This window comes from Zootermopsis nevadensis, unplaced genomic scaffold, assembly GCF_977971745.1.
Source record: "Zootermopsis nevadensis isolate Lab colony 2312 unplaced genomic scaffold, Znev_1.0 Znev_ptg000024l, whole genome shotgun sequence".
Lineage (NCBI taxonomy): Eukaryota > Metazoa > Arthropoda > Insecta > Blattodea > Termopsidae > Zootermopsis > Zootermopsis nevadensis.
Genome location: NW_028259156.1, coordinates 19124669 through 19148255, shown reverse-complemented (window position 1 = coordinate 19148255; position 23587 = coordinate 19124669). Strand labels below are relative to the sequence as shown.

At 37.9% G+C, this 23587-nt stretch overlaps 2 protein-coding genes across 9 annotated transcripts in view; both read left to right on the top strand.

Moving 5' to 3' along the window:
* snama (something that sticks like glue) overlaps positions 1-15127 on the top strand; it is a 42564-nt gene extending 27437 nt beyond the window's left edge. For all 6 annotated transcript variants that reach the window (XM_087354743.1, XM_087354742.1, XM_022076203.2 and 3 more), the window contains one exon: positions 10823-15127. In XM_087354743.1, coding sequence (XP_087210869.1) covers positions 10823-14486 — 3664 coding nt within the window. In that variant the 3' untranslated portion in view covers positions 14487-15127. The remainder of the gene's footprint in view (positions 1-10822) is intronic.
* Positions 15128-18799: 3672 nt separating this feature from the next.
* LOC110835714 (uncharacterized) overlaps positions 18800-23587 on the top strand; it is a 75455-nt gene continuing 70667 nt past the window's right edge. Inside the window, exons 1-2 of one of the 3 annotated variants that reach the window (XM_087355180.1) lie at positions 18800-19024; positions 19327-19519. The gene's annotated coding sequence lies outside the window, so the exon portion shown is untranslated. Of the gene's footprint in view, positions 19169-19326; positions 19520-23587 lie in introns of all 3 variants that reach the window. The other 2 variants (XM_087355179.1, XM_087355178.1) reach the window with 2 other exon arrangements.

The following is a 23587-nucleotide window of genomic DNA, read 5'->3' as shown; positions in this document are numbered from 1 at the left end:
AATGAAGTTCATTCAAACAAACTGAAATGTGATTGTATTGTAAATACATTCTAAATTCCCATGTCATGTTCATATGTTATGGTGATATTTGTAAATGGTGTATGTAGTGTCATATTTGTATTTTGTTGCTTGTTCTTGCATTATTAGTCATTTGTTAGTTAATGTAGTCTTAGCGTGGAGAGTTCCTTCCTGAACCATGCAAGAAGAGAATCTGTACATCCGTATGCTGTTTGTTTTGGAGTCTACGCATCACATTTGTAGCAAGTTTTACATTGTCCACTGTGATTTTAGGTAGTTGAGTTATGTGAAGGACAGTATTGTTATTAACAAGAATACAAAAACTGAAATAACTACAAGTTTGAAATGGAGTTCATAGTGTTTGTGAAAATCTTAAATAATATTGTGATTGTGATTGTTAGTGAAACCAAGTGGTGCTTGGTAATGGTTCTATAGGGTTTGTAATGCTTTCTGGTTATAGTACTATAATCTATTTGGCATGGGGTAGTTAACCCCAGCCTCTGACTGAGTATGTGACACAATCAGAATGACCTTTAGCTTTCTCTGCAAATTATTCTTAAAACCAGGAAGGATGTGTTTGGAAAGTGTGTGTATTCTGAGATGGTAAACACTGATCTCTCAGTTTTTATGCATACAAGCCACATTATTAGCTACAGAATCCTATGTAGATGTACATTAGACAAGTCTGTATGAATGATTACGCTTTCTTTGAACAAAGTCTGAAGTACATGCATTTTATGGAGGTCTTATATGTCTCTGAAACTGCACAACAGGTTACAGTGACAATTTTTATGCAAGTTTATATGTGGTTCATATATAACTTCATGGAACAGAGTCCTCCTCGAGAAACTACCAGTCATTCAGCTGGTCAAGAAATTCCCAGACATTTATGACTCCTGTAGTTAAATTTTGTTCATATTGGCCCAATATAATCCTTTTCTTTACATGAAGCTCAAACCTGACTTTTGTAAATTTAAAACTGCTTATCAAACAAATTTGTGTGACAGACTACAGATCTTTTAAGATCTGCAACTTTTATTTGGAATGGTTTCTGATTTGGAGAATATTTGATGAAATGTGATTAATTTGCAGTGGTAGGTTTTGTCATTTTAATAAATTAACTTAAGGACAATGTGTGAAAATAGGAAAAAAGTATTTTGAAAAAATGTGTGAATGCTCCTGTTCTGACAGGTATAAGAAAAAAGTAAATCTGTCCCACTATACATGATGTAGGCACTTCAGGGGAGAGGAAGTATAGCTCCTACTCATTCTTGACCTCAGCACTAGATGGGAGTGAGTGGTCAGCATCACGCCCTGGCTGCACTCTACCCCCGGTACCCATTGGTTAGGAGGCTGGGTGGACACCAGAACTGGTCTGGATGCAGAGGCTACAGGAAAAATCCTCTGCCCCTATTGGGGATCGAACCCCTGCCATACAATTCGTAGTCAGTCGCTATACTGACTGAGAATAGGATTCATTGGTGGGCTGTTGCAAACATGGCAGTAAAGTTTTGGTTTCCAAAAAATGTGGTATGAGATTTTCTAGAAGGACTTTGCTCTGTAGAGGTAATGATTGAGATGTTTTTGCTTTGGTGTATTACATGTCTGAAAGTATAAAAATAAAATATTGGTATTATATAATATTTTATTCTTAGTATGAAGGAAATTGTACATAGGAAGTAATGTTTTTTCTGCGGTGCCTCAGTATAATAAAAATGTCAATAATTTTGGATCTCTGTTTTTAGTATAAACATTTGTTCATAATGTATTAAAAATGTACGTCCTGTGTTGTTTTGTATTGTTAATTCTTGCATACATTGACAGATATGTACACAATCCTGCATTTGGCAAATAGTGATTATTATGCTTGTGTGTACTTTTGTATTCTATAAGGAAGATTTATTTAAAGTGGTTTAGATTTGTTGTATCATCAGTACATAACAGGGACATGTTTATTGGCAAATATGATGCTTAACTATGCAGGGAGATGATAATGGTAAGAGTTCTAAAGGTTTTGTAGTGGAATCAAGTTTTCATTTTGGACATTGTTCATTATTTGAATTAACAGATGTCCAACATTTTGGAACTCGTGTCAATCTTGTGATAGATGAAAAGGATGCCTACTCTTTGTGACTTCATAAGCTATTCTTGTCACTAGGTGTGTTTGAAAAATACTGTAACTGCAACTGGCATTATTGGTGGAGACACACTGCTCTTTGACCCTTTGATGAGCACCTGTATGGTCAATGTTGTGATTCTGCATGGAGTACAAATGTACTCATATGTTTTCTGCTTTGTGTCTAATACACTATGCGTGTACAGCAGGGAAATCTTGCTTTGCTGAAGACTAAGCTTCTGACGTCTGATGAGGACTGATGAAGATTAACTATGTAAGACTTGAGGTTCTCACAGCGGTGAGTATGAAGATATCCGTCTTCTGGGTTATTGCGCTGTGTAGTCTGGTCGATGTTAACCAACGTTTCAGAGGTCATACTGCCTCCGTCATCGCCCTGATGACGGAGGCAGTATGACCTCTGAAACGTTGGTAAACATCGACCAGACTACACAGCGCAACAACCCAGAAGACAGAAATCTTCATACTCATCGCCCTGATGACGGAGGCAGTATGACCTCTGAAACGTTGGTTAACATCGACCAGACTACACAGCGCAATAACCCAGAAGACGGATATCTTCGAAGATTAACTACTCAATTTCTCTCTTTTCTCTTGAATTTCAGACCAAAAGAAGCATAATAGTGGTATTTTATTATGAGATGAAAGAAACTAGCAGTGTTTTTAGGCCATTTAAATGCTACTTTTCAAAGGGTTACTATTACTAAATTTATTTGGAGCCTAGTGGTAAATTTATCTTATGGACTCCACAGATCAGGTACCTGCAGGTGGAGACAGCCAGCTTCCAAAATGTGATTTGTCTAGTGTAGAGGTAAAGACTAGTGCTGCCTAGAGACCACCCAAAATAGGGATAGAGCTGGCCTCTAAAATTTTGTACAGTGCACAGATTAAATAGGAATAAGTATAATGAACCCTGGCAAGAATTGGGTGTGTGGGGGGGGGGGGGGGTGTTACAAGATAGCTTAGACACATTCATCTTGAGTTCTGAATTGACTTCCCCTATAATGGAAAGTGAATGCATTGTGATACTTGTAAGTGAATCTGGTTAAGTTTGTGAAGTGTTTGGTGTCGCTTACTGGTCACAGGCTGCATTCACTTTGCTTTGTGCCCATTATCAGGCCATAAAGGAAAGGTGGAAAGGGGGTCCTTTGTTTTGATAATGTCACTCAGCCAGACATCTGCCCACACAAAATTAATTGACCCCATCTCATTCTCAAAGGTTGAGGTTAAAATTTTGGCAGATGTGCCAGAATTGTTATGCTTTTTATAGTTCCTAATATTTTTACAAGACTTTTTTAGTCAAAAGTTTGGTGTAGTTCATGTGATGAGTAATGAAAGTAAAATATCATTCAACTTGAGCTGTGAGTGAACACTGGGTAAGTCTTATATGAGATTGATTGGAAAGGAATTGTGGCTTAAATTTATGTATTTATTAACACAGTCTTTATGCTGTGATGCATGTTGAAAAGAATGTCTTTGTTTTTCACTTTGAGTTTTAATACAGCTGTGTTGTGTCAGACGGTGGTTACATTTTTTTGACTGATTCACAGGCAAGAATGGACTTATATTAAATGTGAGCATTGTTTGTTTTAATGCCACAACGAACAAGGGGTGTATTTGAATTATGCAGCAGTTTAACTGTGCCATAAAGTACTGTGTATAGTCAGGAGGAAGATGGTCTGCTTATCATTTTCACATGTTTTTATTATTTAACTTAAAGTTTATAAATACAGACCTGTTTATTACTGTATATGGGAGCATGCAGTCATTGAGCCATCACTTTACTGGAATTATAAGAAATCTTCTGAAGGTTTCAGCAAGCACCAGATTTGTTGTGCTTTGTGTACATTTGCTAACTTGTTGCATGTTGGTGTTTCACTTCATTCATATGAATGTCACTGCTTTTTTATTGAGGCTGCAATTTCTGGCACCTTGTTTTTTCATCCTTTGCTATATCTAAGAGAGTAGAACATAATGAAATGTACATATGTTCCCTGTAACTTTTAATGTACCACAAATTTGCTGTATAAAGGGCATTTAAGATATCTGGTCTTAGAATGTCAGGATGCAGTTCAGCAAAGAATCTAGTAGGTTAATAGAATGTTCTCAGGCCATCAGCCGTGTCAGATGATTAAAACTTACCAACATTCTGAGAACCATCTCTGTCATTCTCAGGGCAGTTTGACAAGTTTTAATATTTAGACACAGCTGTCAGCCCGAGAAGATTTTATTAATGACAGCCACCCTCAAAGCTACATATTATAGGTTTAGGTTAGGTTATTTCTGTGATGAATGTTCTTCATTACTTGTTCCCTTGGAAATTGTTAACTATGAGTAACTGAAAAGTTTAGTTCTAAAACTCACTCAGTCTACTTAACAGACTTATGGGAAAATATACTTTTCTGTAGCAGAATTTATCATATTAACAAGACCTGCGCTGGAAAGTGTCGAAACATGAACCAAGCTAGTTTTGGAACTGCACTCTTTGGTTATATTTATTTTTCTCGTTTACATTAATTTGTTGTGGACTTGTTGATTTTTAGAAGTGAAATATGTCATTCTTAGTTCTTTATGCTAAGTTTCTTTTAGTGGAATGATAAGTGAAGACAGTTTTTTTCCATTGTTTCATTATTTGGGTTTTGTGAAATCTGACTTGATATTTGTTTCTGCATGTAGCATATTTATAGAAGAATTTTGTTCTTTGTGGTCAGGCATAGTTATTTCACTTTTACTGGTTGAGATAGAATACATATGATTGCTGAAAGGAAAAACAAAAACAATTGTTTTTGTTACTTTCACTAGTTCAGCTTGTCTCAAATGCTTTGGTATTCAAAATGTATGTGTAGTCAGTTTTGTCAGTAGAGGTAAATTATTGTGTATAGTTGATGAATGTTTATTTATAAATTGTTCACACAATATGGATTGAAGCTTTTGAAGGAAAATATTGCTTCCCATAACATCTTATTAATATAACAATTTTTATTGTATTGGGGACTGTGGTTGACGTTGTTGTGCGCATAATCGACAGACATGAAGTAAGACTCTCAGCATGTCGTGATGTCCGAAAAGTTTGGAATACGTAAACAATGTAATGCACCTTTGAGAAGTTGAACTGAAAAGAAAATGAGAGTTGATGAATATACTTAATATTATATCTCTTTAATGTGTTGTTATGAATATTTTATAATAGCAGTTTATGTTCTCTCTCTCTCTTATTGGAAAAACAAAATCAGTGTTGGAATTTTGATTTTGGGATGTTAATTGCTGTGATTATTTTCTGGAGCTTGATTGTCAGTATTTAAGAAAATATGAAATTGTGAGTTGTAATATTGGATAATGACAGTGTTATGTAATTTAAAGGGTAGGATGGCCTTTTGTAACATTTTAATTTTATATTTTACCCTTTACAGGATATAGCATGTTTAACGTGATCAAATCTTTTTCTGTTCTTGTGAAGATACTGCCATAAAATGTTCTGTTACTGAGCTTAAAACATCCAACCCACATTCAGTAATAGAGTAATAATCCCTTTTCATTTCATTCTTCTACACATCGTATTTCTTCGGATCTCGATTTGTGCAAAGCAAGTGCATCCTCTGTATTTCTTAATGAACAGCTATTCAATCAAAGAACTCTGTGCACTTTCTCTTTGAATATACTTTTAATTTGTTGTCGGTAATCTTGTCTCTCTCGTAATCTCTCAACTAATCTTTACAACAGAAAGAAAATTGCCTGTTCCTGTGCAGGTCTTCATGAAGACATTTGGAGAGTTGAGGTAAAACTCCACATATCCTTAGCATTAGCACTGTGTGTAAGTGAAGAGAGATTAAAGATGCACAGTTCCATGAAGTTTGACCAAATTTGGCATTACTTTAATGCCTTTTGATGACTTTAAGTACAGAAGTGTACTGACATAAGTGTGTCCATTTGTGTTCTTTACATGAAGTGAACAAGGTAAAGGCATTTTTGGAAAGTTGTTTACTGCTGGATTTTGATATTCACTGTTTCTTACATAAATTTAATTTTGGTTTGAATTGGTCTAGTGAAGTTCAAATCAAACATTGCTGGTTAAAAAGAACAGATACAGTAGTTTAAATAATTCCTGACTGTACATTGTATGTATTTATATGTGCTGTAAGTGAATGTCATGGCAAGTGTATGCATAATAATGAACGTTTGTATGTGTACTTGAGTGGAATACACACATACTTAGTTATGAGTGAAAAGTTTGGATGGAGAAACTTCTTTAAAAATAACCCACATGGGTGACTGAGGAGGTGGAACGATAACATTAAGACCAATCTTGGGGAACGGGATTCTTAAGTCAATTGTGAAAAAAACATGGAATTGGTTGTCCCCCTAAATATAAGTAATATTTTTGGTCTGCAAAGGTAAGTAATTAAGTTTCATTATCGCCCTCTGCTGTTTAGAAAATATTGCCTTTAGTCTGATGTGTTCACTGGTAAACCTTGATGTATTTTGAGCAGTCCTGTTCCCATTTTCAGTCTACTGCTTCAAGATCTGTTTTAATCCTAGTCTTCCTATAGGTTTTATCGCCATAATTCAGAACACCTCATTTCACTATCTGAAATGCATATTGATTTTGTATGTTGATTTCACTGATGTGACGAGTTGATGCAGCAGTAGTGCTGTGTAATTTGGCCACGCAGATGGTACACATTCTACAGCTAGCAGTTAGCTTCCAGACAATTTGTATAAAAATAGTCTGAAGGTGACTGTTATGTTGAAACATGTTGTTATAACACTGTAAGATAGTATTTCTTGTTTTATATATAATATGTGCACTCACAGCTAGATGCTTATATTATGTGATAAATAATGTGATAATAATATTACATTTTTCTCAGAAATGAAGTGTTATGATGTAAAAAGTTTGCATGAAACATGAAATATATACATCATTAAGATTTGCAGAGTTTGAAACTTTATTGAGTATGATGAATATTTAATAAAATATACCAAAAATGATTCTGACTTGTGTATGTTGTGGGGCAGTAGTGTAATTAGCTGTGCAGTAATAAGTTTGTGTCCATGGTAAGTGAGTGTCTGGAGTATGGGGTACGCAGGATAGAAAAGAATGCATTTGTAGCGAAGTACCATTTTATCACTTCAATCATGAATTTTGTAGGGTTAGGTTGTTGAGACTTGGTTATGTGAATCCTGAGATGGTCTTGGTCTCTTCATAGCTGGTTTGGTCGTAACAAGTCTTGGCCTGGTTAATGAATGCTAATCAAAGTTTCCATAATTTTCCTTGGTCTCTGCAGTTGAATACTTTGAAAGAGACCATGACTGTCTCATTACAAATCTCTACCTGCTCACCATCTTCTGCCCACATTAATTGCAATTAAGTTGAGCAGCTGAAACAGTGTTAAATGAATCACACAGTCTTCCAGCAAATGCTGATAAATGTTATTTTCTCTGCTATGTGCTGACATACTAAAATGCAATGCATGAAGTATACTTGATTGCTTGATCAGATAGTGTCTTGGTTAAAATAGACCATGACTGCTTTTCCAGTTTCAAAAAATCCTAGTTGCCATAGCAGCAGGTGCGCTTCCTGCAGACCATATTGCTGAAGTGTGTAAGACTGGAGAAATTCAGTGATATACCTTGGGATTGTGAGAGCAGTCACTTTCCAGTGTTCCACAACAGTATTGATAACTGTATGAGTTTTTCTGATGATGCATTATGTGACTTACCAGAAATTTTTAACATGTTGGAGGAAGCCTCTGTCTCCATCTTCCAGAAACATCTAGCTTGAAGATGGAGTCAGAAGTTAACTTTAAATGGAAATTTCTCCTAGTGTCTGTAGTGAAAACCCAAAAACTTCGTAATTCTTGAATTCATCATTTCACAGAACGTTTGTATTACTGTATGTTAGTAATTATTCTATTAATTTTTATATTATTTTACACTGAGTGGTAACCATTGTTTTAGAATGATCACTAGTATGCTGTTTGTTGACTGTTCTTTAAAAGTACCTATAAATTCTATTTAATGTACTTGTTGAAGGATGTCAGTGAGAGAGGTTGCCATTTGAAGTGGAACTGAGTGTTGTGTTGTGTGTTCCATGTATCTTGTCTGAATATTTCGCCGTTTTTGGGAGCTGCCTTTGGATAAATAAAACACAAAAGTAAGAAATTGAAAGTAACTTCTTGTGTTACTGGCTCCTTACCTCCACTGTTTAGTTCCCTAACTGTTAGTTGCTTATGTTTTGATCCTTTTACTTCCATTTCCTCAAGTGGTAATGCTATTAAATTATTTGGGGGAGAATGCAAGGTACAGATATTTAGGCACAGAGTACTTTGGGGAAATATTTGGGCATATGAATATTGAAGTGAGTAATTTTTGATGTTATGAAGTGAGGATCTATGTGATTCATACACCTTAGGATAATGTAATGAAATGTGATCGGCTGTATATGAAGCTAGAATGGGGGAGAAAGAAATGCGTACAGAATTTTAGTGGTTGAATCTTGGAAATAGCAATTTGAAGTATCACAAAGGACATGGAAGGGTAACATTAAGATGAATCTTATGTGAATAGAGTATGAGGATGGGAGATGGATGCAGCGGGCTGAGGATTGTGTCCTATTGAATGCTTTGATATTAGCTGTGTTGAACATTCAGATTATACTACCAGAGAATTGACATAGCTTCTTTATATTTAGCAGGTAGCACGTATGAACCTTAGCAATCCTGATTTAGGATTTTTGTAATTTTCTTTTCTCCATCCAGGCAAATGCTGGAGTCATACTTCAAAGTTCATTAAGCATCTTATCATGTCACATTGTGCTAAATAACATCTGTAGTTGACATAGTATAAGCCGTTTCCATCTGAAATTTCAGTTTTATCAAGACTACTTTTTTGTCACTAAACACATTATAATGCAGTAAATTAAAATAAATTGTATCTTATTTAATGGCTTATTGGACGTGGTTGAGAGGTCAACACTCGTGCTTCTTGGTTCAGAGTTCCCAGAGTTGATATTCAGTTTGGATACTGGCTATCCTCGCAGAGTGTTTTTATAGTTGTCCTCAGTACCTCCTGCCAGATGCTGAGAACTTATATAATAGTCTGTTACTACTTCCTTCTGAATTTATTACTCATGTTTATACTATTATTTGATTCTGCTATTGGGAGGGTCAATTAATGACCTAAGCAGCGAACAAGGAACAGAAGACAGTTCAGTTAAGTGGGACAGCAGAGTGTTAATGTGATGGTGTCAGGGTACACTAGGCATTTTATTATACAAGTTGAGGCACTGTGTCCCAACTTGGAGTCACACAGGGTAGTTCTGAATATCACTTGTGTTGCTAGTATAAAAGTTCTTCTGTTTCTCCTTACATTGTGTTGTGTGGATTGAATCTGAATAGAAATCAGGTTTCTCATCTTTTTCCCATTCTTAGATGATGACATCATCTTGTGTTGGGCTGATTTGCTGACATTCCAGATGTTCCTCTGTACACCTTCAAGGCAGTGTGACTAAACAGTGGTGTGGAACAGTAAATGTTGGCACCTCGTGACAGTTCAATAACTTTTGCTTAAAACCAGAGAGCTAGGTTCTCCAAAATGTGTATAACCCAACGCATCTCAGCATGGTGTCGTTGCCCAAGGATGGAAGAAAGAGAAACCTCTCTTCTTTTCCTTTCAGTTTTAATGCCATTACTTTCACATCATCTGCTTTTGCACATATAGCCTACCTTTTTCTACCATCATATTTTCACTTTTATTTTCATTTCTGTTGCCATTTGGGCAGTTTAAATATAAAGGTTTTCAACAATTTCCTACCAAGACTGTATTTACTGTTTAGTCTTAGTATTAACATCAGTGGCTCATGAAAGCAAAATATAAATTCGGCATAAGTTGTGTGTAGCCATGAAGAAAACCTGATCGGCAGAAGTGTTGGGATTGATGGGATCTGTGCACTTGTAGTTCTCTAAGTTGTAGGACTTACAAACAGGAGTACATTAGGTGAGCCAGCAGTAGACCTGGAAGCTACTATTGTGAGTGGTTCTGCTGCTAGCAGGTTAGGAATATTATCTTCTGCTTTAGATTTTACAGTGAGAATGTGTTGATATCAGACACATGTTTAATATAGGATTACAGTGCTGAAGCATGCTCAAAATTATAATTACATGACAGTACCTGGCTTCCACATCTTTTCTTGGCTCACCTGTTGTAGGTACAGTAACTGCAGTATTGTGCTTCAGTTTATTTTATAACTGATAACGTGAAACAATACAATTATGACATAAACCAAGAAAGGTGGTTGTGGTAATCACTTGTGTTTGTCATATTTTAGGTAGATTTGTGTTATAAGTGATATTAAGTATGTTCTGAAGAACATGGCAAAGTTTTGTTCGCATGTTATGGCTGGAGAGTTTATGAGGTTGTAGGTTGTTTTAATTTAGAGATCAAAAACAGTTGGTAGAAGAGTGCACCTTAGAGACATAACACTATTGTGACACACACTGGTGGGAGTGGTCATGAGCTGGTCTCATTTTCTGAACTAAATGAAGAATAATAAGTATAGTTGGGAATGAGAATGGTTTGTCCCTTTTCAGGTATTCTTTATGCTTTCTTTCCAATGTACTGGTTAGTCTACTTGTGATGTTCCTTCTAAGCAAAGTGGTGTTATCCTTGCAGGTTTGGTCTGCCACTCCCAGGAAGCCGTGACATGCACCATCGCACCCTGGAGCCATTACTTCCACACCCACCTGGTGTGACAACACAAAATTTTCGTCGCTATGAACACTTTGATATGGCACCACCAGGAACAGGTCCTGATATCCCTGGTATTGGATCATCATTTGAGAAGCCTCGCTATGAACGCAACACCTATGAGAATCGGCCACTACCTGGTGATGACTTTCTCACTCCACCTGGTGTTGACCACCGCTACAGGGATCGTGACAGGGATGTTCCTGGAAGCAGGGAGAGAGATATTGGGCCACCAGGTGTTAGGGACAGAGACATTTGCCCTTCGGGTATCAGGGATAGGGATGTTGGAATTAGGGATCGTGACATGGGAATGCCAAGCTTGCGTGACCGGGACAGGGATATTGGTCCTCCTGGAGTCAGGGACAGAGACTTGGGTATTCCCTTGTGGGACAACAGAGACAGAGGAAGCAGGGATGACATGCCTCCTAGCAGGGATGGCTTGATTGGCAGGGACCGTGACATGGGTCTGTCTGATAGATCAAGGGAAAAAGACAGAGACAGGGACCGAGATGTTAGAGAAAGAGATGGAGATCGGGACAGAGGCAGAGGAGATTATTATGATGCCGATCATCGGCGGTCTTATGACAAGAGTTATGGCAGTTACAACTCTCCAGATGTGAAGAAGCGTAAACAGTCTCTGTCTCCAGGACCAGGCCGGCATGAGCGGTACTCCAGCAGTGAACGCCATCACCGGCGGGGTGGTGACAGACGCAAGAACTCGGGCACTGTCCAGGTGCAACAAGGGGGCAAGGAGAACAGGCACATGAGCCAGCAGCAGCCTGTGGAGACTGTGGTGGATGCAGCAGGTGGTCAACGGGAGCGAGACAAGGACACCCAGAAGCGTGAGAGGGTCCTGGTTGAAGTTCGTAAAGAGCCATCTGTGGATCGCCTGAAGAAGGATGACAAGGGAAAGAAGGAAGAAGACAAGAAGAGTAAGGATAAGAAGAAAAAGAAAAAGGAGAAGGAGCCAGAGGGAGAGAAGTTAAAGAAGAAAAGACGCAAAGAAAAAAAAGAGGGCAAAAAGGAAGGGCAGGAGCCTCAGGAGAAAATTAAGATTGTGGTGAAAGGTGCAGAGAGAAAGGGGCATCACAAAGAGAAAGAGGGAGAGGAGAAAGCAGAAACAGAGGAAGATAATAAAGTGGAAGAGAAACCAGCTGCAACAAGTGTGCCTGTGCAGCAGGAGAAGAAAGTGGTGATTCTCACATCTGGCACCATTGTGGAAAAGGTAAAGGGGACTACCTTGAGGACCTTTGATGCACCCCCCACAGAGAGCATAGTTGATGGATTGTATGGGGATATGGAGGACACTCGCATTGATGACAATGTGATTGCCAGCTATGGCAAAGTGATAGCAGAAGAGGCACAAGAAAAGAAGGTTGAATCTGACACTGCAGACAAAGGAGCAGAAGTGGGCCCAGAATTGGGGGATGGAGTTGAACTTAGGGTTAAGGCTGACACTGGCTCTGACTCTGAAGGTGCAGTCAAGTCTGTGACTCTGGACCCAGCAAAGGCCAATGTGATGCTGGCACCGTTGCCAGAGCTGTCAAAGTGGGAACTAGAAGAAGAGTTCACACCAGGATCTTCATTTGAAAAGAAAGAAGGTGAGGATGGGATTGGTGGGGGCTCACAGACAGATAAAACTGCAGGAAAGATAGTGACCTCAGAGGTGCTCAAACGGGCTGAAAATGCCATCTTCCAAAAAGCTATCAATGCTATACGTCCAATTGAACCTCCCAAGAAGATATCAGGTGACAGGAAGGTGTACACAAGCTCAGAAAAGAGAGCTCCTGTTGAAGTGGTGGTAGCAGAGACCGTTGAAACTCGTAAAGTACCCGAGAAGGACACTCGTGAGGCAAGAAAGACTGTGAACTCAATCCAGATCACAATACCTACAGGTGGACATGTGGAAAGGTCTGTGGAGATTGCTTCATTGGAGTCAAGTTCACAGCCAGTCACCAAAGGTAAGGGAAAGTTGGACAGGTCAAAGTTCAGCAGCCAGTGGGGTGAGGGCACAGACAGCACCTCTCCGCATCGGGTTCCAGCCAAGGAGAGGTTGGGAGCTCGGGTTGATGGAGATGGGGACAGGAAGAAGGAGGACAACAAAGAGAGCAAGCGGCGTCGCAGTCGAAGTGAAAGTAGAGAGCGCAAGCATGCAGCAGCCAAGAAGGGATTGAAGAGTGCTATTGAGAAGAAACACACCATCTCTAGATCACACTCCAGGTCTCCACACCACAGGAAGGAAAGTAAGTATGCGGAAGAGGCACGACGGTATGATGGGGCTGGAGACAGGAGGTATTTGTCAGGAGACTCAAGGAGCAAACGAGGGGATCGTGAAGGGCGATATGCTGATGTGGACAGGGATAGGAGACCACTAGATCGTGGTGCTGGAGGGGACAGTCGTAGACGGGAGCATAGTGAGAGCAAGAAGTGGGATGACTCCAGGGAGAAGAAGGAAATTATTAAAAGTCCAGAGAGGAGGACAGAACGCAGTGTCAGTCATGAAGCTAAGGTTGAGAAAACTAGATCCAAACTCAAGGAAGAGAGAGAGAAATCTTTGGAGAGAGGAAAAGCAAGACATAAAGCAAAGAAGAAGACTAAGTACAGGTCAGAAAGCAGGAATCGCAAGAAGTCGGTTTCTGATAGAGAGTCTAAACGAAGCAAGAAGAAGGACAAGAAACACAAGAAAGAGAAAGGGAAGAAACATAAGCAGAGAGATGAAAAGAAAGAAGGTGAAAATGGCAAGGAGGATGAGGAAGCTGAAAAGAGTGAGGCACTGAAGGAAGTGAAAGCAGGTACATCCAATGATGCAGCACCTGGAGTAAGCAGAGACAATGGAAAAATCATGGAGGCATTGGAAACTGCAGGAGACCAGAGCAAAGACAAACCCAGGAAAGGTGGCCGGAGGAATCCACGTCTAGCAAATGATCGCAAAAAGTCTACTTTAGATGAGGCAAGTTTTGAGCCAGATTATGATGCTTCCTCATCTGTTGATACTGACGTAGATGATGGAGGTGATAATGAGAAGAAACTGGATGGATCTGGTGATAAGAAATCGGAATCAAATGTGTCCCCAGGGAAGAAGCGTGACAGGTCTGCAAGCATTGATCCTGCAGTGGCAGAACAGAAACGTCAGAAGTTGGATAAAGAGTCAGATAAATCAGAAAAAGCAACAACAGATGATGTTACTAAGAAGGAAAGTGGTAAGGCTGGTGCCACAAAGGGTAGTTCTACAAGAAAGCGCAACAGATCATTGAGTAGTTCTGACAGTGCAGATGATGATTCTTCAGATGAAGATGATGATGATAGCAGCTCTGGAAGTTCTAGTAGTTCAGATGATGATTCTTCTGATGATTCTTCAGTACATAGAAGACGGAAAAAGAAATCACATGATCGACGACATAAACGAAACAAGAAATCCTCAAGGAGGGCATCAAATTCAAGCAGTGACACTGAATCTGAGTCTGAGTCAGCATCAAGTAGTGAGTCAGATGGAGGCAGAGGAAGGAAAGGAGGAGGGAGAGGCAGCAAGAAACACCGACACCGAAGTAAACTCAGCAAGAAGAAGAAGAAGTCATCAAAACATCGATAAATAAAAACTTGTCACTAGTCATAGTCATAGCATAAACAGGTTTCTGTGGTAGAACAACAGGATGGTGACATACATTGTACAAATTGATCTGCCATTCACTATGTTATTTCCTTTTCCTCCTAATAGACAGTTCTGATATTAGTTTCGGGGATACAGAATGATGATGAAGACTTTTAAATATAATAGTAAAATGTCAAGGAAATTATTTTGTCTGATTAGGAGGCTGTACCAACTCTGGTTTGGAGACAGCATTGGTAATATAACCATTTATAATAAGTAAGTGTATTTATGTCCAATGTTACTTTAAAGTAAGAACTGTGGTTTTAATGTTCCAGTCTCCCATTTTGTCTGAAAGAACAGAATTGTGGTTATATGGTAGTTGATAGGGTTTATAATGTCTGTGTAGTAGTAGTTTTGTGTTTGCTTCATATAGGTGTGCTTGGTATTAAAGTACTTTGGTTTCATTTCAGAATGAACTCTTACAGACACATATTGTCTTGTGTGTTCCTGCATAATATTATTCATCTTACTAAGAGAAATGAACTTATTCTGCTATGAACTAAAACAGGTTTTGAACATTTCTTTCTTCAAATGTTCATTTGTAAATAAGTGAATACAATAAATACAAATATGTTGCTATACATGAGGATGTATATAATTTATTGACTACCACAATCAAACCTGAGAAAGTCTAGAGATAGGGCGGGACTTGCAGGACCTGCCACAGCAGCGTGATTCTCTAATGATGGTGCCAGGTGTTATATGCAGTATATACTAATTCCAAAAGGGACACTGGCAGAAATGGCCACTTTCCAGGACACATGGAAATTGCCTTTTAGAGTTTCTCTGGGGGGACAACTGATCTCATTTTAATGGCCTGCTTACATCTCTATATCCTGTTAGTTTTTTCAAGTTCAAGTTTTGAAAGTGTTGCTGTCCATTCTGTTCAAATTGTATAAACCTTTTTCCCTGTAATCATCAGTTTTTGATTTCTTGAATGGTTGTTTAGTTTTGCCTTGTTTTTAATTTTGTCAAATCAATACATTTTTTGACACTTTTTCAAACATTCACTTCCAGTTCTTTAATTTTATCATCATTTGTATTCATAACCCAAGTTTTACTTCCATATAAAATGGCTAATGCCATGACTAAATTTTCTCTTTTATTATCATTTTATGTCACACATGTTTTTGTTTTGTATTATTTTCTTTCACTTGTAGGGTGATTAATTTAGATAAAGGTACATGCAGTAAATGTGCATATTGCATTATCTCCTGTGTTGGTGAATTGGAGGTTATTGATGGATCCTTTTCCCATGCTCCATGAATAAGTGTCAGTTACATGCAAGAAACTTAATCACCTTTAGGAACAATTATGTATATTGCAAGAACTGTGTAACTCTGCATGTTTATTATGAAATTCATACCTCAACCAGGCTCAATCTTATATAGTTATCCCATAAAAATATGATTTGAAGCCTGACTAGTAATCTATAATCATACTTATAACATTTCTAAGAGTTATTATTTATTATATCTAAGGTTTATGCAGTATGTTCTTAAATTCTACAGCACTTGCTTAAATCATGCTTCAATATGTAGAATATTTAAGCTTACATTTTGTCAAATATTTTAGATAAGCTCAACTCTGTATCAGGTTTTGTCAAGATCTGCTGTGGCCTGTAATGCCATGTAAAAAACTGTGAGCCAGCCAAACTTTTTGAGGTTGGCAGAGCATATGCAGCTACAAGACTCTCTGCATTGTATTTGCATGGTGTTTGGATTGTTGAGAAAGTAATCACAATAAACAAGAAAAAGTTTATTTGATAGAATGTTGGATGCTTAACAGTGATTTAAAAGAATCATCAGTGTGCCTTATTGCTGTAATTCTTGCATTGCCTTCAGGATTTGGTAATTACTTCATTATCATTATTTGTTTGTTTGCTTGTTTTCATGGCTAAGTTTATGTGTCATACAAAATGATATGTAAAACAATGTGATTTATGAAATGTCTTAAGAATGGCATATAAAATTAAACTTATCAAAAAAAATTATCAAAACAATAAAAATAATCTTTTCATATAAACCCACTAATTCCAAGAGAAGGAGCCAACTACAAACATGTGTAGTTGAAGAATCAATGCAGGAACATGAATAATGCACAGGAGAAAGGATTGTAGGTAAGGTTCTTAGAGAAGTATTGCAGAAATAAAAGTTTTAATGGTATGGATGTGTTATGCAATTGGACAAAACTGCAAAATTGAAAGTGAAGTCAGAATCACTTATTAGTTGCTTGAGAATATGCTGCAGTGGTAAATAAAAGGGAAACTGAACTACTGAGTAACCAAGGAGAGAATATGAGAGTACAAAACAGAGTGTAGCAGCTTTATAAATTTATAACCTTCTGAATTATAAGGTGACAGAGATAATAACAAACAGTAATCAAAAGCAAGACTAATATTCATGCCTTATATTATATTTACACTGAATTTATCATTCTGAGAGTAGCATTGAAATTAATTTTAAAAGAAAGATGGAAATTTTAGTATGAGTGGCAAAGCCAGAAGAGAATAAAAATATTAATTTTTAAGCAGCATTTCTATTGTGAGGGCTTTAAAATGCCACAATAGAAAGAGGTGCCAGATGTGTTTGTCACAAGTGGATTGCTAAACCTGTTCTTGTTTCTCTCCAGGTAATGTTATTATATTAAAGGCAAAGTTCTCTCTTTATTAAAGCATGCAGATGGACTCTTGATTCAATCAAAACGTAAACACTGATAAAAATCATGAATTTTCCAAATACACATTACTGTGAGTTTAATCATTCATTATCATATATAAATTTCTTGTGATATGTCAATGGAGAATGCATGTAATGCATTTGAATTCCATGCTAATCTGAAGTTCAGTCATTGTGCTGCCTGTAACAAAATTTAACTCCTGCAAGCTTTTGCATGGGGTTTTGAGGGCTTACATTTGACAGAAATGCATAACTGACTGCATTGGGTTGAGGTAAAATGTGCCTTAGTAGCCTGTGTTTAACAGCACTGAAATGTTGAAATGCATAACAAATTCTGCTTTTATGTAAACTTGTTTGACAGATAGTGTTTTTGACAACTTGTGGAGCAAAAAATTATACCAGCTTGTCTAGGCAATATATGCTAACCCACATTCACATTACTGCACATAGCTTTGCTTTAAATAAGTAAGGTTAGAATTTTCCTAGGGAGATAACATTTGAATATGATTAACAATGAAAATAGAAGTCTAATTTCTAGTGTTTTTTGCGATCAGAATCCATGCAGGTTTTATAAAATGGGGAATAAAATAAAAGTAAAATTGATATGTAATGTATGTTTTGGTATGTATATATGTCCATGTATTGTATAATGTTTGTGTTTGTATGATGAATGGAGGTTACTTAAGTCCATACCAGGCAATCATCTAGTAAGGGTGTCTTGATGCCTGTTGCAGTACCTCTGTCATGTTTTAATTCTATTTTCCTGTGAAATTACTGAAAGTCGTGGAAAGAGTGGAATTTAATGACAATGACTAAGGCATCACTGCTTTGTTCTACCTTTATGAAAATATAATCTACCCTAAGCTTTCAGTACTTGCAGTCCCTTTTATGGTCTAGGAGCCTTGACACTCTAACCCTTGTATTTAATATTCTCTTTATACCAAGGTTCAAAATATTTGTAACTGAAAGAAAACATGAGTAGATATGTATAGAAAGGTGTACATGGTCATTATTTTATGTTCATGCAAATAGGACTCCAGGAACTGTAGCCTCAATCGTAATTATAAAGCTAAATATATCTGGTGGATTCATTTAGTGGAATTAACTGAAAATTTGTCATCTTAATGTCATTTCTAATGTTTCAGCAACTATTTCAACATTCTTCTAACATAGGCAACTTATTTCATAACTGTAACAGAATTTCATGTATTTTTTGTCAGTTCGCACAACTATATTTATTTGTATCGGTATTATACCTTAAAATACTGAAAGATAATTTAAGTCGTTACAATGATAGGTCTAAGACTAAGGGAAGAAGTGGACGTGAAACATTTTAAGATGCTAACCAGGGATTCACTTGGATAAATTGAGTACATCGACAAAAGTTCTCTTTATGGTAAATAAACCCACAACAGGGTTGTAGTGCCGAGAAACAACAAATCACTGGGTCATAACTTATATACCATTTTCCATTGCAATGAACTTATGATGGAAAGTGGAATTTTTCATAAGTTGGCAATGTAATCAGCATGATACATACTGCCATCTGTCATAATAGTTTTGAAATGGCGGGCGTGATTGAAGTGGCCAATAGTTGTGTAGTGTTTCGTTTTATAAATAACAATTTGTAATAATGTTAATTGAGTTGGAAGGGTTCGGCTTGTTTATCATGAATTCTAGTTCAGCTTGTTGTAATCTCTTAAACGAAAACGTTCATACTGAGGATAAAATAATACATTGCTTTGTTCATTTGCTTATGTTTCAAGAACTATTGTGTCGAGCGAAGAAGGTGGCACAATTGTAATTACATATTGGAGGTTCCTGCCTCACAGTTTTGAGTGTGTAGTTATGAAGAAATATCTATAAGTTTCCTTCAGCCTGTAACTATCTCGTCATTACGAACGTTCATGTTGGGACTAAAAACCATAACCTTTAATTAAGATAGTGAGAATATTTCGATTTTTATCGATAGTATGAGTCGAGATAATTGAATTTTAATAGCCTTGGAAAGCTAAATCTCCCTGGTTTATGGATAGAAGAGAAATGTGTACTTATATAGCGGGCACACTGTCAAAATGGCGATCCCTCCTTTTTGTTTTCAGCTGAGTTCAAGGACGGCAAAGGAATCGAGGAACTTTACGAACCGTGTGAATAAAGTTACACGTATTACAGAACAAACCATTGATATTTGTTGAAGATATACGCGAATAGTGAACAAGTGGGATAGTGAAGTGGCACATATTTCCCCGTCGTTGAGTTCATGCATTCGGAATTGGGAACTGAGAGATGGTAGAGGTAAGTGTTTTAAAACTGTGACCCATATTCAATTTTAGATTTTAGCTTTTTATGGAATATTTTCTTGCAATAATAAAATTTCTTGTAATGTTTTTGGTGGCCAAGTCAGGCTGATTGAAGATTCTGGTGTCAGAGTGGGGCTTAGAAGTTTTTGAGGTTCTCACGACTGCGAGTATAGGGTGAGTCAAAAGTATGTTTACAAACTTCGTATGCGTGTTCCTGGGTCAAAAAAAAAAGCTCCTTTGAACATGTGGTCGCAAATGCACCTTTTTCAAAATAATAGCCAAAAATACGTTGCAATGTATGCCTTTATTGCCAAATATTAGGGCAGGGATGTTTATTCATAACAGATGCTCAAAGCTTGGTCCTCCGTTCTCCACACATCCCTGAGCATGACGTACACAAGATCGACGGAATCCTCCGTTCACACCAGGGTGTCCTCGAATCATCTGCACACGTTCCCATAGGTCGTCTTCATTGTTCATGGGCGTTGCATAAACGACGGACTTCAAGTGACCCCACAGATAAAAGTCCAATGGAGTCAGGTCCGGTGACCTCGGTGGCCACCACGCCCAATCCATCGCTGAGGGTACTGTTCATTGAGATGATGTCTGGGGCTCCGTCGTGCATAAACCGCATTTGTCTTCTTGTATTCAGTGGTACATCTTCAAGGAGGCGTGGCAAGTGTCTTCTTAAGCATCGCCGATATGAAGGTCCTCTTAGACGCGATCGAAGCATGTCGCCATTAATTGAAAATCTTTGCTGGAAGCTGGATTCACTTTGACATGTCATTCATTGAAACTTATTTTTGGCTATTATTTAGAAAATGAAACATATGCGACCCCATGTTCATAGAAATATTTTTTCTTATTTTTGATCCTGGAACATGCACACGAAGTTTGTAAACATACTTTTGACTCACTCTGTATATATGCCTACCTTCTGGGTTGTGGCGTCGTGTAGTCTGACATAAGTTTAACAACGTTTTAGAGGTACTTGCTACCTCGATAATCAGGGAGATGATGGGGGCAGCAAATTCTTCTGAAATGATAGTAAATTTCTATTAGACTTCACGGCGCTTCAACCCAAAAGGCAGCCATCTTCAGAAATAGGCTTGGCTTTCAGGCATGTGTAATCTCGTCATAATTGCGGAAGTGAAGAAATGCTTTTGGACTTCTAAGAAATGGAACGAATATATATTTTAATGCAATGTAAGATAACTTTCTGGACTAATACGCATCGATAAATTGTACATTGCAGGTTATGGTATTATGTGCACAAAGCAAACGTTTGGACATGTTTGTCTCAATACAAAATATTGGAATTTCTCTGTGGTGTTTGCATTTTTATGGGAATATTATGAGTTCGATATTTATGTATAAGTGTCATCATCTGTCTTGTTTGATGAATATATTCAGAAATGCTTATATTAGTAACTGTAACAGATTATAATATATGGCATTAGGTCAGTTTGCAAAAACCCTTTATCTTCAGAGAATACTTCAATATTAATGTTGAATACATAACAGGCGTGGGCATATGAACACCAATGGAGCACAAGTTTCTCAAATGAGATATTTGCTGTTTTTCATACTTTACTGGAATTGATGTTCATGTATAGCAGGACATTTTTTATTTCAGGAAGTGCACATTTTGTCAGACTGATAAAATTTCATGAGAGTGAGACTCGAAGTTCTCACGACAGCGAAGATGTCGATGTTTGGTTTTCTGTGTTGTAATGGCGGAACATACTGTTTACGTCTTCAGTTCTGAAGATGAAGGCAGTACATTCCTGCAAAAACGTAGGTATGTACCTACAAGTCCACAAGGCTTTACGACCCAGAAGACCAACATCGTCACATATTGAATTTGTTTTGTTTCTGTCTGTTTTCACGAACGAGGTCTTTGGCGACCGTGTCAGGAGGTTAACGTCACATCTTCAATGGACGTTTCGCTGTTATTGCCCCAATTTTGCAGAAATTGTAGTGTGCTCTTTCACCGTCGTCAAGAAGTTGGGTAACTGCTGAAGTAAATCTCAAGACTAGAGCTTCCCTGCAATAAATTATTCCATCTCTTGTGTGAAATTGCATGGAACCCTCGTTGAGCGCCCCACACGTCAGACCGCAATTAATTGTTGTTTGGGGAACATGAGAATGACCGCGTGCTATTGGATTCGTCTCGAATCTATCACGTGCTTGATGGAAACGGGGGGGGGGGGGGGGGGAGGCTTGCAGAACGCGATTTGTCTGGACACCGGCCGGGGGTGGGAGGGGGGGGGGAAGCTGGAGCACAGAGCGATCCCTCTACTGAAGAAATGTGCGAGCAGTCAAATGTGCTGTCGAGGTCAATGTGCCCGCCTGTCCCCTAACCCAATTACGGACATCATTTTGATAAAGCAAGGTTTTGCAAAACTCGGTGGAAAGTGATGTTGGATGTAAAGTTTGTATGGATGAGTTATAAGTCTTTAGTGCTGGTACTAATAACAAGTATGGGTCTCGTATCTGTTTTATTAGAACTTGTTCTGGATTTTTGGTTCGTTGTCTGCGGGCTGCATAACAATTCCGGGAGAGGGGGAAGCTTAAAACATTTTGGATTACAGCCGACATCCTCAAATCAACAATTAAAATGTCTTAGCCCTTTAAACTCCAGTGGTAACTATATGTCCTGCCTGCTTCAAAAATAAGTAACTCTTCATTTTATAGTAACTGTGGATTCATAACGACGATCTGATAATAGAACTCTGGGACCCTACGAAGTTCTTTTGAAAGATTCAAGTCAGTAGTCGGACTAAATACGAGACTTCAGGTTAAAGAGGAGCTTAACTTAAGTATTTTCATTTAAAACCTGTCAGTGGCTAAAGAGAGAGCAATGCAAGTCTACCAGTTTCGACTGTCGGGGCGTAGTAAAAATCGAATATGAAAGTGGAAGTGGCAGTGAATGGCACTGGTTCGTTATTATAAAATATTCTTTTGTCTGGAAGCGTAGAAAGTGTTGTCCACTCTGTTCTAAAAGAACTGCATCGCTCTAGACATGTACAACATTTAGAAGCAGTGTTAAACATAGTAATTGGTTCGAGATATTTCAGATAATCAGAGGAATTTTTCGTTCGTTTTGCTCCCGGGTTTGAGAATTCTTGATACGCGATAACGAAACAGGTAAACGAAGAAAAATGACTGATTGTAAATTCCTAATTTTACTTTATTTACGGTTAAACGTCGGAGGTGAGAAAGGAATGGAATGAGAAATTCAAATAATTCTGACGATAATTTGTTTTAACGCGTCATCTAGTCGGTAAGTTGGAGAGTCTGTCAGTAGCAAGGCATTTTCAATTACAGTACCTATTTCAGATTAAATACTACCGTCGCAAAGTCGGAATTCTGCAGCGAACATATTGTTCACGAGAATTCCGTCTTTTACAGCCAACTGGTTCCAGATGGGCCTTTTCCTGAGCCCACATACAAACAACGAAGGCGATTACAATTCCCCCCTTTTCCACTCCAAACCAAAACACTACAAGTATTAAGAAAGCAGAATTTTTTGCGTGTAAGACGTTTGGTAAAGCCCATGTGTATCCGAGATTCAGACGCCCGTCTAATATTTTACTGTTGGTATCATCAGTTGCTGATCCGGGCCTCTTGGATACGAGCTCGTTTAGAAAGCTTCTTAGATCGGCTTAAGTGGGATTACGTATTAAGTTTTATACCACGGTTTCCAAGGAGAAGATCTGCATGCAGTTTGCTCAAAATTCCATTCATTAGCTGCGGTTCTCGCATACAGAAATACCCGCTAGTGAATAAAAATAATGCTTGCTAGAATCGAGTAGTCTGGCCCGCTATGCCCCAGTGCCGAAGAAGTTGCCGCTGAGTCACGGCGTTCTGTTTTCGCCTGAAGAGAAATATTGGCTTATCCTTACTACAGGGTTTTATTTTAGTAACATTTTTGCAAATTCTTTACTCAACTTTCATCAAACAAAACACCTGCCCCATTATTTATTTTAAATGTGTTTACATTTACTTAAGGTCTGTATTTATTTATTTATTTGTAAACACGAATGGGAGACACGAAAAA